At 42.5% G+C, this 15,396-nt stretch overlaps 2 protein-coding genes across 2 annotated transcripts in view; both read left to right on the top strand.

Moving 5' to 3' along the window:
• The window catches only part of gpr158b (G protein-coupled receptor 158b), a 47,014-nt gene extending 40,664 nt beyond the window's left edge, over window positions 1-6,350 (top strand). The window contains exons 9-13 of the mRNA XM_028428506.1: window positions 1,409-1,514; window positions 3,230-3,376; window positions 3,493-3,736; window positions 3,861-4,417; window positions 4,951-6,350. Coding sequence (XP_028284307.1) covers window positions 1,409-1,514; window positions 3,230-3,376; window positions 3,493-3,736; window positions 3,861-4,417; window positions 4,951-5,910 — 2,014 coding nt within the window. The 3' untranslated portion in view covers window positions 5,911-6,350. The remainder of the gene's footprint in view (window positions 1-1,408; window positions 1,515-3,229; window positions 3,377-3,492; window positions 3,737-3,860; window positions 4,418-4,950) is intronic.
• A 2,099-nt stretch (window positions 6,351-8,449) lies between these two features.
• On the top strand, window positions 8,450-14,416 carry LOC114450481 (annexin A13-like). Its single transcript, XM_028428631.1, has 11 exons — window positions 8,450-8,542; window positions 9,100-9,175; window positions 9,299-9,393; window positions 9,470-9,640; window positions 10,266-10,299; window positions 10,481-10,560; window positions 10,818-10,886; window positions 11,361-11,462; window positions 11,561-11,636; window positions 12,322-12,434; window positions 12,514-14,416. The coding sequence occupies exons 1-11, from the start codon at window positions 8,528-8,530 to the stop codon at window positions 12,631-12,633; spliced, it is 951 nt and encodes a 316-aa protein (XP_028284432.1). The 5' UTR covers window positions 8,450-8,527; the 3' UTR covers window positions 12,634-14,416.
• The last annotated feature ends 980 nt before the right edge of the window (window positions 14,417-15,396 follow it).

The following is a 15,396-nucleotide window of genomic DNA, read 5'->3' as shown; positions in this document are numbered from 1 at the left end:
GCTATTAAAGGTAGGGTAGGAGATTTCATTCTTTTTGTTAAATTAGTGTAACTTCTCTTGACAATCCGATAGCAACCAATTAGTTCGGCAGTTTCACATTAAAACGAAGAATATGAATCATCAGTGGAAGCTATAAAACGCTAAAAACATCAGCCAATCCTGCGAGGCGCCCCTGTGCGGAGAGTTGGCTGGTTGTCACTCTCTTCCTGCTCTGCGTGCACCAGAGAGGTATGTGCATGATGTCAGAAGTCACAGACCGCAGCTTGTCTTCAGGTAATGTGATTGGGAGGCGTGGCTTCGGGATGAGCTCCGAGAGAATGGGGCGTGTGTTTACTTTCGAAATCTGGCTGATTCTCCCTGAGTTTTCTCCTACCTTACCTTTAAGCACAGCATTACCAATGACACCCACTTTTACTTTAAAAATGAGGTGCGCAACTATGCCAAAATATACGGCAAAGCATGAAGAAACTCCACAGCGCATGCAGCTGTGACCCAGTTTGTCCCAGGGATAGCATTTATACAGTGCACAGCAGATGACCCAAAATAGACTCCTGGGGAACCCCACGATTAAAAAAAATAAAAGCAGGAGCAGGAAACGTGTCCAAGCCTTACTGAGTATGATTTGCCTGACAAGTAATAAACTAGTCCAGAGCCATACCAGTGGACAGAGAAGAGTTAACAACACGGCAGCTTATAGAAACCTGGTGGGAATGTTATCTAAAGGACAGGTGGAAGACTTTACAAGTCTAACAGTGTGTTCCAGGGTTCACAGAGAGATCTCACTAAAACAGAAAGTATTAAAGGTGGGTGAGAGTCACCGCCTATATCTCTCTGATTTAAATTAAAGTTAAAGTACTTCCTGATATTGACTATTTTGCTGGTAAAATGATGAAACTCCACATCTCACTGTGTGTTTCCAGTAGGAAGTCAAGTTTAGTCAAGTCTGGGGTAACACATTGATGTCAAGCTAGTTTGACATGTTGGCATGCTAATATTTGCTAATCAGCTAATTACACTCTGATTAAAAATGTGTGTCAGTTGTGGCTTAGAAGTGCTTATTATTGCAGGGACCTGAAGCTTTTAAAATGCATCTTGTGTTTGTGTGAAGAAATTGCTCATAACCTCTGCAGGTGTCCTTTCAAACCGAAGCAGCCTGTTCCAGTAAACAGCTACTATCATAATTTTCACACAGGTTTGCTTTTATCCCGGTGTTTACGGTTAGCTTTTCAGAAGTGCAGGGATTGCCCGGGGGTTGCAGTTCATTTAATTCCGCTTCCATCACTAAAGGCTGCTTTTAATGCCAGTGTTTGTATGTGTGTCTGAGCATGTTTCACAGACACACTGAGCGCTCTGTGCAAACGGCCGACATGGAATGAACAGAATCTCTCCTGTTGATGTTCTCCTGCAGGTTCTCTCTGGTGCCGGGGCTGCACCCTGACTGGATGCTCATGTTGTTCTTTGCTCACACTCACCTGACTGTGACGGTGACTCTGGGACTGTTGCTCATTCCTAAGGTAAATACTCCACACCTCCAGCTCAGATTTAAACATTTTCTGGACTGTTAGTTAAGTGTTGTGTGTGTAAATGTGTGATGGACTGGCCACAGAACAGAAGCACTAACCCACATATCTCAGGCCTGAGGCAGAGCCCTCTGATATTAGACAGTATGTTTTGACCAAGAAGCTCTTTCATCATCTCTCATCTATCTAAAGAAGACTGTCCCTTGTAGCTTGCATGTCCTTTCCTGGCTTCATTGTGTTTGTCTTGTAATGTCCTTTCCAGCCACTTTCATTCAGGTCTGATAGGATCAGACACTGCTTGATCAGGTCAGCCTGTGTGTGTTTTGAAGCTTCTTTTTTCATTATTTGAAGTATTATCCTGTTCAATCTGGGCTGAATAAACTTCTTAATAACATTAGCAGCTGCACTCCAAGGATTATTAGCCTGCCTGGAGATGGTTTAGCCTTTACCTTGACCATGCCAGCCAGTTATTTTCTTCCTTATCTCTCTAACTCTTCTGTCTCTCATCCATATTCAGCGTGCCGCACACAAAGATGCAGCTCGATGAGTATTTCTCTTCATTAACAGCGGCGGATTGACTGATTATGACTGAAGATTATAGCCTGCTGGAGCAGTGCTTATTGAAAGATCTTTTGTTGATTAAGTGAAAAAAACACTTTTCAGTAACAAAATGTAATTTTTATGAGCAGAATTTGAATTAATGTTCCAAACTGCTGTACCGTGGCTTGTATACACAACTGATCATTAATCATCTCAAGTTCATTTGATGCTAGCAATCTAAATCACATACACATACATATGAAGGCACATTTGCTACCATTACCTTAAACTCAATCAAAGTGCATTAGTGGTTACTGTAATTTAGCTAAGTACACCCGCAGGTGTTTTTATGTGTGTATCTTTCAAGTCGGATGGAAAACGTTTGCGTCTCCTGCTGTGTGAGAAATGTAACACACCATCAGCGCTCTCTGTTCTTTCAGTCTTTCTTAATTAGGCACCTCAGAAGTGCAAGTCAGTTGAGAACACGAGGATAATTAAGCACAATGGGAGGATGTTAATCTCAAACAGAGTCTGTTCCTCAAACTGGGATAAATATTTGGTCTGCCTCTGTCTAAAGATTTGTTCATCAAACAGATCTAAACTGCATGTCCATGGAACTCTAACCTCTGTTTATTACGTGACTTCAACAGTGCAACCTTATTTTACCTTTTAGCAGGGAATCAAAATGAGGAGGAGATTAGCGCCTGCACACACACAGCTGCATGAATTAGAATTTGTTAGACACAATTTGCATAGTGGCACAGAATAAAGTAATAATCAGTGGCAGGAAACTTCCACTAAATTAAACTATAAACTGTACTGCAGAGCTTGTTGTTGGCTTTATCTCCTCTAAGTTGGGCCTGATGATATTTTTGGATATGACCTCCAGCTGTCATTACATGGACTTTAACAAATAAAAGTTGAAATGATAATTTAATGGAAATTATCGACTGCCTGTAACTTTACCTAAGTCAGCTGAGAGCAAAAAAGTATCTTTTTCATTACGTCTCTTTTTGCTCAAGGTGACCCTAAATGACCCCTTTAGCCAACACTCCTTAATGTAAAAAGAGTTGTCCTATAGGCCACAATAATGGAATAAACCGTCCTCCTCCTTCTACAGGCTCATTTTTGTTTTGTTAAACTTTTCACTCCACCACCATGTGTTTCAGTTCCTGACCAAAGGGACTCAGGCCAGGGATGATATCGCCACTGAGGCCTACGAGGAAGAACTAGATATGGGAAGATCTGGATCCTACCTCAACAACAGCATCACCTCAGCCTGGAGTGAACACAGCTTGGACCCTGAGGACATAAGGGTGAAGTAACATTTAGAACCACAGGCGGTCTTCTTTACCACTAGACGTTGTAGCACCAGGGTCTGATTGTTACAAGCCATTAACAGGTGGTGTGTGAATATGTTCCTGTTTTTTAGGATGAGCTGAAGAAGCTGTACGCCCAGCTGGAGGTCTACAAATGCAAAAAGATGCTAGCTAACAACCCTCACCTGCCAAAGAAGCGCAACTCCAAGAAAGGACTGGGTCGCTCTCTGATGAAACGGATTACGGAGATCCCAGAGACCATGCACATACATCGCCAGTGCAGCCGTGACGACGGCAGCGAGCATGGCAGCAACCGCAGCACCTTGAGGAGGAACCCATTTGAACCAAGCCACCACGGTAAAATCTTGAAAACACTGTTTTTTTTTATCTGGTCAGGATAAAAGAAACAATGAACAACGATTTAATGAATCAATCTTCATTCTACTTCTGTTATACTAATCTGTTATAAATCTTCCTTCAGGAAAACCTCGAGATGACTCCCTGAAGAACAAAGTCATGAGCTTGAAGAAGTCACTCAGCTATGACCACGTCTGTGACCAGGATGAAGAAACTGGAAGCCACACTGGCTCAGCTGCAGCGGAGAAAATGACTCCTGTTGGAAGTGGCGGTGAAGGCTCACTCCTGGGTTCTCTCATTGGCCGGAGACATGCCAAGAAGCAGCCAGAGCCAGCTGCCACCCCACCGAGACTGGAACCAGCCGAGTCCACCGAGTCTGTGCCGCTCTTCTGGAAATCAGCCAGCGCTCACAACTTAACTCATGAGAAGAAACCTGTGCACCTGCGGACCTCTATCATGCAGAAATCTCTGAGTGTGATTGCCAATGCTAAGGAGAAGATGCCAGGTCTCAACAACAAGACTCAAAGTGTGGAGGATGCCAGCAAGAAGGGTCTGAAGGGACAGGACGGGAGGATGCTGTCAGAAGTGGATGAGACACCCGAGCATTACCCCAAGATGATCATCAGTCAGTCAGTGGAGTACTCCAAGACTCCAATGAAGATGGGCATAATGAAACAACAGGTACTAGGACTCGGCCTATTCAGGTCTCCTGTTAAAGATTATTTGTGCTTTTTACTCAGGCAGCACAATAGAGATATGACAGATAGTAGACAGATAGCAGGGGGATGTCATGCTGCACGTAAAACCATTAGCATTCAGTTGGAGTCACGTCCATGGCCTCCTGTTAAATGTTAAGTCCAATACTCACTTAGAGTCCTGAGGGAGCATTTAGCTCTTTAGCTGCTTAATACGCTCTACTGTGTTCAGTGCTAAGGGTTGTTACAGCCTTCTGCTGTGAGCATTTCCCCGCTGCAGCTGGAAACAACACTGATGAGAGCTTCGAAACACTGCAGACCTATGTGTGACCTGTTGCATGTGTAGTAAATGTTGACACTTCATCCATTGCCTTTAGAAAAATATAGATTATATTAGCACATGTACCACATGTATGAAGTGTGACAGTACAACAGCCTTAAAACTCCTGATGTTAATACTTAATGCCTTTTGTTTCCTCACATGACTGTGGCATGACATTGGATATTTCATTGTAACAGGTGAGTGGCAGCCAGCCGTCCATTTGCTCTGAGACTGGGAGGAACCTCTACGATGTGTCTGAGGTTTGTCCATGGGAGCTAGAAGAACCTCAGACTCCCTCTGAAGCAAAGACCCAGAAACATGTTTCCATCGCTCCTGGAGAAACCATGGGGAGCCGGAGAGGCAGCAGCAGCAGTTCTGGAATCACCAAAGGTAGCCGGTCCCAGAGGCAGAAAGCAGGCCAGTCTCCATCCAACAGACGCCGCTCCAAAGACAAAGGAGGAGAAAGGGAGGAAGGAATGCGGAAAATGCGACCGCCCAGGTCCCCTCTCCCTCTCAAGCCAGATGTGTCTGCCTGGGAATTCGATGAGCAGCCCATGCTGGGAGGTGATTCGGACTCCATCTCTCCAGATAGAATCAGACGTAAGAAAAGTGTCACGCCCACTGATGGGAAACCCAAAGGGCTCCACTCAGACCACTCCAAGTCCACAGGGAGCCTTTTACAGCCTCCTTCCCTGATGGTGGAGATCTGTCCGTGGGATTACAGCAGCCCACCTTCACCCAAGCAGGAGAGGAGCTGCAACAGCCCCACTACGCACAAGAAGAAACGGAAAGGGTCCTGCTCATCCAACCACAAAGCCGAGAAGGAGAAAGGGAGAGAGAAAAGCAGGGAAAGGCGGAGCTCCTCCAGCAAGCCGCCATCGGAGCGGAGACGGGTCAGTCAGTCATCGGAATGCAGCGGGCCACCTTCTGAGCGGCGGAGGAGCTCAACAAGAGACCCAGAGGTGATGGAGATCAGAAGGGCAGAGGTTTTCTCCCGGGAGACTGAGCACTCACACACGGGCTCGGCTCAGACTAGAAAATCACCAGAGAAGAAAGAGGGATCTTTGAGTAGTAGTTACAAAGCTTCAGGCGTTACCACGGCTAAAATGGTTGATGTTTGCCCCTGGGACTTTCAGGACTCTGATGAGAGGGCATGATGATTGGTGTGTCGATTGTACTATTCTGTTTTTTTGTATCCACAGACTAACAGCACAGAAAACAAAGCAAAGTGATGATAAAGAAATGATAAGAAGGTTTTTTTTCCTCCCGGTCACCTTAGTGACAAAGATAACAGGAGGAAAGGAACATTTGTTCTGCTGTCTGTCGATGCAATCCAGACGTAACTGTTTCTGCATCTACATCGCTGCCAATGCAACCTTGAAGTCACTTTAAAGAAAGATGTTTCTGCACTTTTGCTTGCACATTTATCAAAGTTGCATAGTTGCATATGTTTTATCACACTGAAGGGGGGTTTAAAGAAAGTCATACCAGTGTTTACCAGCAGACAATCATTCAAAAACACTGAATATTGACTTACCTGTCCACTGTTTACGCTGATGGTGTTCCAGTGGAGACACAAGCAGACAACAACAACAAAAAAAGACAAGACCCTAAAGACAAAAAAAAACAGGAAGTGAGGAGCAGGACCAAAGCCCCAGACAAAGCAGTGATGCCTTATCTTTAGGCCAAATGCATAATTCATGGCAGATGATCTGTTAGATTAGAGAAGCGTGGGAATATCAGAGGATTGTACTACGGCTAAATGAGGAAAGCTGTATGTTTTAGTAACAGTGCTCCATATACTGTGTGTGTTTTTCTTAAAAAAAAAAAAAAAAAAGCCATTGCATGTGGCAAACTATCAAGCATCCAGATGTTTATTGGTCAACTTGTATGCAAGTACGCAAACAGTGGAACTTTTGATGTTGTTGCCTATGTCTCATGTACCACATGACGCTTTTGAAACGATGTGCATTGCTATCAATAATGTACACACGTGTTTCAAACGGCTCGCAGTTACAGTCGAAGCAGTACTAAAATATCCATGAGGCTGATTTTGAAAAACAAACAGTAAGTCTGTGTGTTCCTGTCCTGTTCGTCCCCATCTTTAAAGAACAGACACTCCAGCTTCACAGGCTGTAGTATGTACACACGCGTTAAAAATGCAACAAAGTCTTTCAAGGACCAAAAACCGAGCCCGACGACAGAGGATGGTGTGAATAATGTATTTTTTTTTCCTTATCACTTAGTTGCTCATTTTTACATCTGCCTGAACGCACCTTCTTTCAGATCTTAACACACATCAAAAGCCACAACTGTGCATGAGCTTTTTTATTTGTCACTTTCTCTCTCTCTGACAGAATGAGTAATTTACCATTTTCAGCATCATCTCCAATAACAACAACAGTCAGCCTTTCTGTCCTGCCTGTGATCAGCCACCCACCACCGACACATAATGTGATGCCGTCACACACAGTCAGTTCAGCTTCATGACGGTTGTACGTGACAGGAACTGTGATACACTCAAATTCACCTAAAATATTATTGAATATGTGATTAAATACATAAAGGGAGTGTAGGAGCATGTGGGATTTCCCAAATATAAATATATTTATGAAGAATTGTGGGAAGGAGATCTACAAAAATCAGTTTTTAATAAGAAAGTTGCCCAAATTTATCCACTACCTGTATTTAATGCTTGTTAAACAGAACAGTGTTGCTCTAAAATGTTACAAACTGTTGTAGCATCCACCTGGGATTATTATTATTTATATTGTACATTTATATTGTGTTGCATGTACATACAGTAAATACTCTGTTCTCAATCCTGCATTAAATATTTCTATAAAATAAAAAAACACTCCCGACTTTCAGTTTATTTTACAATATTAACTTCAAGTTCATTTAATGCATAATGTTTATATGTGAACTTTCACACTGGTCCACAAATGTTCTGCTGCTGTGTGTCAAAATGAAGTAAAGCAGAACCCCTCTGCAGAACATCACACAATTACAATCTGGATTTAAACTAGATTTCAATGCAATGCATCAAAGGCTGGGATCTGTGAACCTGAGGACTTCCACCAGTGTCTGCAGCCTTTCAAACACAGTTTAGAAGAGCAACACTGCCACCAAATGGAGAATTAACTGCCTGCATGATTAATAACATTTAGTGAGCAGGTCTGATAGAGGGCTAATGAGGGACTCTTTATTTTCACACTGTGCTATTGAAACTTTGCTTCCATATGCTTATGCTTATAGATTCCTCTTGAAAAGATCACAATAGATAGAAGATCTAGAATAGAAGAAACAAAATGTGGTAGAAGTAAAAGGAAATATTTGGAAACCTTAATGCCAATTATAAACTTTAAGCTAGCATTTGTGTTAGCTTCCCCGCATAGTGCAGCGTTGCAGGTTTACCTTTTTTGCTTTTTATATGTTTTTCACTGATTTTATGGTGTAAAAACTATTTTTTCAGCTCTCATATTCATTATTATTATTATTATGGCACCAAAGAGGGAAAGACGTCCTGTAGAGCGTTCATTCATAACTTTTAATCACGTGTTTCTGTGATTTTTCAGTGCCTCCCGGCACTGGCTCAGCATCACCTCCACCTCTCGGCTCCATCCTGTTAAAGAAAAAACGGCGACGCTGACGTCATCCCTGCGGCAGCGCGCTCTGCGTGCTGCAGGATCGGCCCCTCCCACGTGATGACACGCGACACACACCAGCTACAGAGCATAACACACAGCATCAGCACGCACAGCTGTAGACAACATGGGAAACGTACAGGTAAGAAACCTTCACCTTGTGTTGCTAATATGATGTTAGTTAGAGCTGCTATCACAGAACACGTGTGTTCATCAACAGTGTTGAAAAGTTTGCAGAAAAGTACCTGCAGGTAAATAATAAAGCTCATCTTACTGAAGTATCACTGAGCATCAGAGTGTGTTTTGTTATATTCTCTGGATGTGAAGCAGACTTGGTGTCTGTGATCTGTCCGTACTGAGGAGCAGAAGTGGCGCAGTTCACCGTCCTGCCCCGCCAGGCCGCCGCCACACAGAGTGGAATTCCTCAGAAATCAGATCAATAAGGCTGCATTGTGTTAAACCAGAGGTGGGAGACTGTGTGAGCGGAGGCTGCTGCTGCTGCTGCTGCCCCATGACTCAGCAGGCTCACACAGGCTGCACCCTTTTCCTGCATGTCAGACCATAATACAGACTTTCCAGCACCTCACCCTTCGCCCTGTCTGGACAGCAGTGTAATTGTAGTGTAGCTCCATGTTGCTGCGTTCAATGAACAGCTTATAATTACTGATGTGATATAATGTTCCACTGTTTATTCTCCAGCCCACCATCGTCCCATATGAGGACTTTGATGTTCTAGCTGATATCAAAGCCATTCGAAAAGCATGCAAAGGTTTAGGTGAGTGAGTTTAGGTTTCTCTCTTGTTGTATCAATCATTTATATTATGAATGTTTATCAATATAATGGTAATGAGGCATTTTAAGTTGCCCCCTCACAACTGCTGTGCTGCATGGTCTTCAGGCACAGACGAAGAGGCCATTATCCAAATCCTGGCCAATCGCTCTGCATCTCAGCGCGTGGAGATCAAACAGGCCTACTTTGAAAAGTATGACGATGTGAGTACCAGCCTTTCACACACACACACACACACACACAGAAACCACACCTGCTCTGACCTCTGTGTTTGTTCAGGAGCTGGAGGAGGTGCTGAAGAAAGAGCTGATGGGTAGTTTTGAAAATGCCATCATAGCCATGTTGGATCCTCCTCATATTTACTTTGCCAAGGAGCTGAGGAAGGCCATGGAGGGGGCAGGCACGGATGAAGCCGTGCTGGTGGAGATCTTGTGCACAGCTACAAACGAGGTATGTGTGAAGGTGTAGGTTGTGTCGACATTATGGTGCTTAACCGCTGAAACTTCAAAACTGAAGATTTGACTGGGACATAAATAATGGCTGTTTCAGGAGGCTGATTGCAGTTACTGTGTTATGTTCTCTTGTGAAGTTAAGTGGCATCTAGTGGTGAGGTCCCAGATTACATGAACCAGGACTGTTTCAAGCATGTAGGAAAAACACTGAAAAATTCACATTCTGGGCTACAGTAGAAACATGGCAGCACAACATGAGAGGATCTGTGGAGGACTGTTATATAGATGTGAAATCGATCTATCTTTATGAAAGCAATTATAATATTATTTATTATTATATTATATTATAATAAATTATAGCTATTATAATGTATAGTCTTTCCTGTAACACTTAAAAAATGTGTTTATTTAGCTTCGTTGTTTATTTAACAGTATGCATATGTAACAGTAGTAGTACTACTTTAGTAGTAGTACTTTATACTTGGAGAGCTGGCAGTGCTGCATTTGCTTTTTGAACATACTTTTTAGCCACCTTAAAGATGCAGAAGCTACACAGATCTGTCTGTTGATCCTCCTCCTTCCTCTGCTGTCAGCTGACTGAACATCCTTTGATCTCCCAACAGGATATCTTGAAGTACAAAGAGGCATACGCCCAGGGTAGGTTTACTCCTCTGCTGAGAATACTGGAAGCCTGTTAACCAGTATGTGGAACTGTGACATTATTATTATTATAATGACATGTGGTGGTGAATCTTGGTTTCCTGTCTAACTGATTTTATCCTTCCTTATCCTTAAAGTCGTGCCGGTGTTGTAGTTACTTGTATCTTTTACCTCACAGTGCATGAGCGTGAGCTGGAGGCAGACATTGAGGATGACACCAGTGGAGATGTGAGGAACTTGCTAATGTCACTGCTGCAGGTAAATAACTGCGACATTAGAAAGTCTACTATTAACATCGCTTCTCAAATCTGGACAGAAGCTATAAAGACAAACAGAGCGAGTCATGCTGTGACTTCAGTGGCCTTCGCATATTTCCATTTAATGTGGAGCAGATGATCTTTATCCTGCTAAGTGCTGTATTATTTTTGTAATCCAGCCTCTGACCCTCTCCTTTGCACTCTCTCTTCATCCATCATCTTCCTCCTCATAACTCCCTTCTCTATCTTTCTCTTCAGGCGAGCAGGGATGAGGGCTATGAGGTGGACGAGGATTTAGCTCAACAGGATGCTACATCTTTGTTTGAGGTGCGTGCTGAGTAAACCCCTCAAATTAGGAGCCGTATTATGTTTGATAGTTTAAGTCAAACTAATATTTGTAAGGTCATGTGATCAAAGATGTAGTGTTTAACCATGTGAGACCTGGATGACATGTAGGTCCCAGAGTTGATGCTGCATTGGGCTTATATTACAGTGTAGGACTGTGTGATCTGTGTGACTGCAGCTATGATGTAAAGCTGCAGTAATATTATATAAATATAGATATGATTCAGAGAACAGATGCTGTGGTCACACAGATGGAAACATGTTTTTCATGTCTCTGTGAGCACTGGGTGGATTTTATAGCCTGCAAACCTTGAGTAATCTGCATTTATTGGTATTAAATGTGTATTTTTCTGCAATAATCCAAATGTCTTTTTGTCGAGGGAACCTGGGTGATGGAAACCTCTAGGTCAGCCTCCCTGCTGCACTCTGCTGTTGACGTGTTATTTCCTCTATCAGGCAGGAGAAGGCAGGTTTGGCACAGACGAGTCAACCTTCACTTACATTCTGACACACAGGAACTACATGCAGCTGCAGGATACCTTCAAGGTCTACGAGTCGGTATGCACAGAATTCAGTGCTGCTGTTGAATTCTCCTGCTTGTGTAGGTGTAGATGTTGTCAGATTTCACGTGTTGACATTAAGGTGTCCTCTTTAAGCTGTCTGGAACAGACATTTTGGACACCATTGAATCTGAGGCCACAGGGACTCTGAAGGACTGCTACATCACTCTGGGTGAGTGGGTTTATGATGCCTAATAAAGCAGTTCATTGTGAAATCTTACCTCGGATTTACACCGGATGCGTAACTGAGGCGTTGTGAAACGCACTGGCTCCATCACAATCAGCTGAGAACAGATTAGATTATTAACCATTTGATTGGCAGCAGTTACCAGGTTATGTTTTATATCTCATAGCAGCCAACTTTGCATGTACAAACTGTAGCACTTTTTATTTAAATAAAATTTAAATTATTGCTAGCTGGCTGTCCCTTAATCTGCAGCTGCGGTGTAGCTGGGCTCACAAGTGCCCATACCATGTGGCAGGAGAACTGCCTGCCTCACCTAGTGCCTCTTCACTGCAGCTGTGAGACCACTGAGCACATGAAACAGGGTAAACACATACATTATATACATCAGCTAAACTATGGAAGCCCAGGGGGCACATATTAAAAATGTTTGAAACATTTGTTTGTGAGACACTGACACGCTCTCTTGCATTGGCATGGCTGCACAGTTTGTGAGGGATTATTATATATTTTCATATCTTTCTTCATGATGACAGGTGAGGCTCTGCACATACTGACGCACTACGCATCAGAAACTCTTAGCATACGTTATGCATATGTTCCTCAGCTGATGTACCGTAAATCTGGGATTAGTGCTTTTAATAACTCCTGCTGTCACTGTGTGTGATTATAGTCAGGTGTGCTAAGAACCCACAGCTATACTTTGCACGACGCCTTAATGCTGCCATGAAGGGACTGGGCACTGATGAGGACACGCTCATTCGCATAATCATAGGCCGCTCTGAGGTAGGTGTGTGTTTGCCTCCCCCGCTGTGTGATGACGGGATGTTGGGGTGACACCATCTCTGTTGTTGTTAACCCACAGGTGGACCTGGAGACGGTGAAGGACATGTACCTGGAGAAGTACGACGTGACGCTGAAAGACGCCTTGGATTCTGAGTGCGGTGGAGACTTTAAGCGTCTCCTCATTGAGATCCTGCACTAAAAACTTTAATATCGTCCTTATTTAACCATGACATGACACAGTCTCTTCTCTGTACTCATCCTCCCACTTTCCTCGGTCACTCACTTATCCTATCTACATTTATTTTCTTCTCATATTTAGGGACGGTCAGTCTCTTTGCAGCATGGACCAAAATCTCTGTTATACTGTGCAGTGTTTGACATAATCCAGCATACATTGGAGGTGCACAGGATGCTTGTCATCCCTTTGTGACAACAATATGGCAGCATAATGAAACTTATATGGAACTTGTGCAGCTGAGCATCACACTAGCCTATTTATCCAGATAGATAATAACAGTCTGTTACGTCATTTCATAGCATTACTGCTGCTCATTGTCTGCTCATCAATTGTTACATTATTCATTTTTTTATCCATCACCATATATGTGCACCACATTTGCCTCAGAGATGCCTTTCATAAGATTATAAGCAATGCAATTTACTTTCTGCTGCAACACCCAACACTCAAGTGCCCAATGATCACTGTTAATCTCTCAAATCAACAGAACTGGCTGCGTTATTACTATTATTATTATTATTACATCAATATCAAAGGTCTGAGTTCTTTAAGTGGAATTTTTTACTGATTATAATTTTAACCACAACTCACAAGCTGCCTTGTTCTCACATTTGTACACTTTTTCTAACCTTAACCCCTCGTCACTCAGTAACTGTAATTTATATCTTAATGGTTGGTGAGCAGGTGTTTCCCCTGAAGTACAATCATAGATATATAGATGTACTATTTACTGTCTTAACTATTTTATTTAAAACCTAATATAAATGTCAAGTATCATAATGTACTACTTGTACTATCCTGTAGCAAACGTGACGTAATATGGAAGAAGTCATTGTTAACCTGCTGCTAAATATGTGGCAAAATTATATGAAAAGATAATAAATTTTAACCACTTATTCAAACTCATACTGTTGTTGTTTCCAGTAGAGGGCAGTGTAGCGCCTCATGTATTCTGTGTTCCACTAAAAATTACAGCTTCTAAGGAAACTGATCTTTATACACAGCAATTAAATCACTTCCACCACCGCTGTGTTATTAAAACTATGATAATATGCATATCCAGACATCCAAGTTAAAATATTCCATGGGTAGGTCACCACATCAGTATGTTTGTATTGGTTACTTGTGGTTTTAACGCTACATATACGTTGGTTTCTACAGAATCTGCCACAAAACATTCTGACTGATTTAGAGCATAGAAAGTGTGGGACGCCTGTGGGTGTGAGTTAAAAGTGAGTGAGTAGTGTTGAGGGTGGGAGAGAGTTCAAAACAAGTGAGAACTGCTTCCAGATGCAAGAGCAGCCTGCTTCTCACTTTCTTTCTCTCAGTTCGCTTTCTCTTTCCTTCTTTCTCTTTTCCCTCCTGACCTGATATTGCTGCTGTTTTGAGTATCGGGGCAAAGTTTTTAGCCTGCACCTGTGTTATATATGTGCATCTTGCTGCCTGGATATCTGCTGTCTGCGCACCATATGTACCCCGCTTTACCAGCTGCCTCATAATTCTGGCATCCTGCCTATCTGTCTGTCTGAGGTGTGTGTGTGTGTGTGTGTGTGTGTGCGCAGTGCAGTGGTTGGAGGTTATAACAGCCGTGTTTGATGTGTGCCACTGAGTTTGGGGAAGCACTACTACACAACATCTGTAGTACATTGTCTCCTAGTGAACATGGAATGGACTTACTTGGGAGTTGAATATTAATGGGTCTGTAAAATAAAATTAGATAAATAATAAATAATAAGTAATGCAAGACAACACAAAGACAACCCTTTCTTACATTCCTAAAAAAAGAGTCAGCATATTGTGTCCTCCAACACCCACCCATCCACCCAACTTATACATGTCCAAGAGTGCAATTCTCATCTTGCAAACTATAAAAAGCCCATAAAAATAAACAATACTGTTACAAACTGTAAACATGCACACATACAGCTGCCATACCAGCTAAAACACTGCTTGTTTTTTTTCCTCCATCTGCACTCCATTACCCACATTACTAATGTGCTCAGCCAACACAGAGCACCACTGTCCATACTGGGGGCTGTGACCTCACACATTCATCTTCCTTGGACTATTATAACTCACTCAGCCAGTCACCCATCAGCCTGGAGGTGGTGTCATGACGTGCCCCCCTTCAGCAACCTTAGTCAGCTCATGTCTGGATATTAATCTACGTTCGACTTGTTTGTTTGTTTGAGTATTTCAAGAAAGACCTGCATATTAATGGCTCTAATCTTCTTAAAATCACGATTTATTGAATAATCTATAGCACACACTAACCTGGAGGTCAAGACTTCAAAGGCTTGAATAATAACATCAAGTGGTCTCCTGGTTTCCATCGAACATATGCCTAAGATTGTAATGTGCTTTTTTTTGATCTTGTGCCAAAGCTGTGCAGTGCTCTGGGACTCTGAGGTCGTCAGTTCAAGTGAGTAGAAAAGCCATTAGGAGGTTAACTACCCAGCTAATATAATTTCAACTGTTTAAATTCATGATAAAGGACGGCTTTTCTTTGATGTGTAACACAAACCACCTGTCAGGGAGAGCTGTTTGATTCAGTCTCTGACTGAGTCCTGGAGGTAAAAGCTCCTAAAATAAGATTAGTACATGTGAGATTCTTCATTTTCAAGACGCCTATATGGAGGATTTGGGACAAAGAATACTTGGCACAAAATTATTTTCCTCATATATAATAAAATATGAATGCTAAAACATGTTAATAATACATGT

The sequence above is a fragment of the Parambassis ranga genome, chromosome 17, assembly GCF_900634625.1.
Source record: "Parambassis ranga chromosome 17, fParRan2.1, whole genome shotgun sequence".
In the NCBI taxonomy this organism is placed as follows: domain Eukaryota; kingdom Metazoa; phylum Chordata; class Actinopteri; family Ambassidae; genus Parambassis; species Parambassis ranga.
This window is presented reverse-complemented; position numbering and strand designations above follow the sequence as displayed.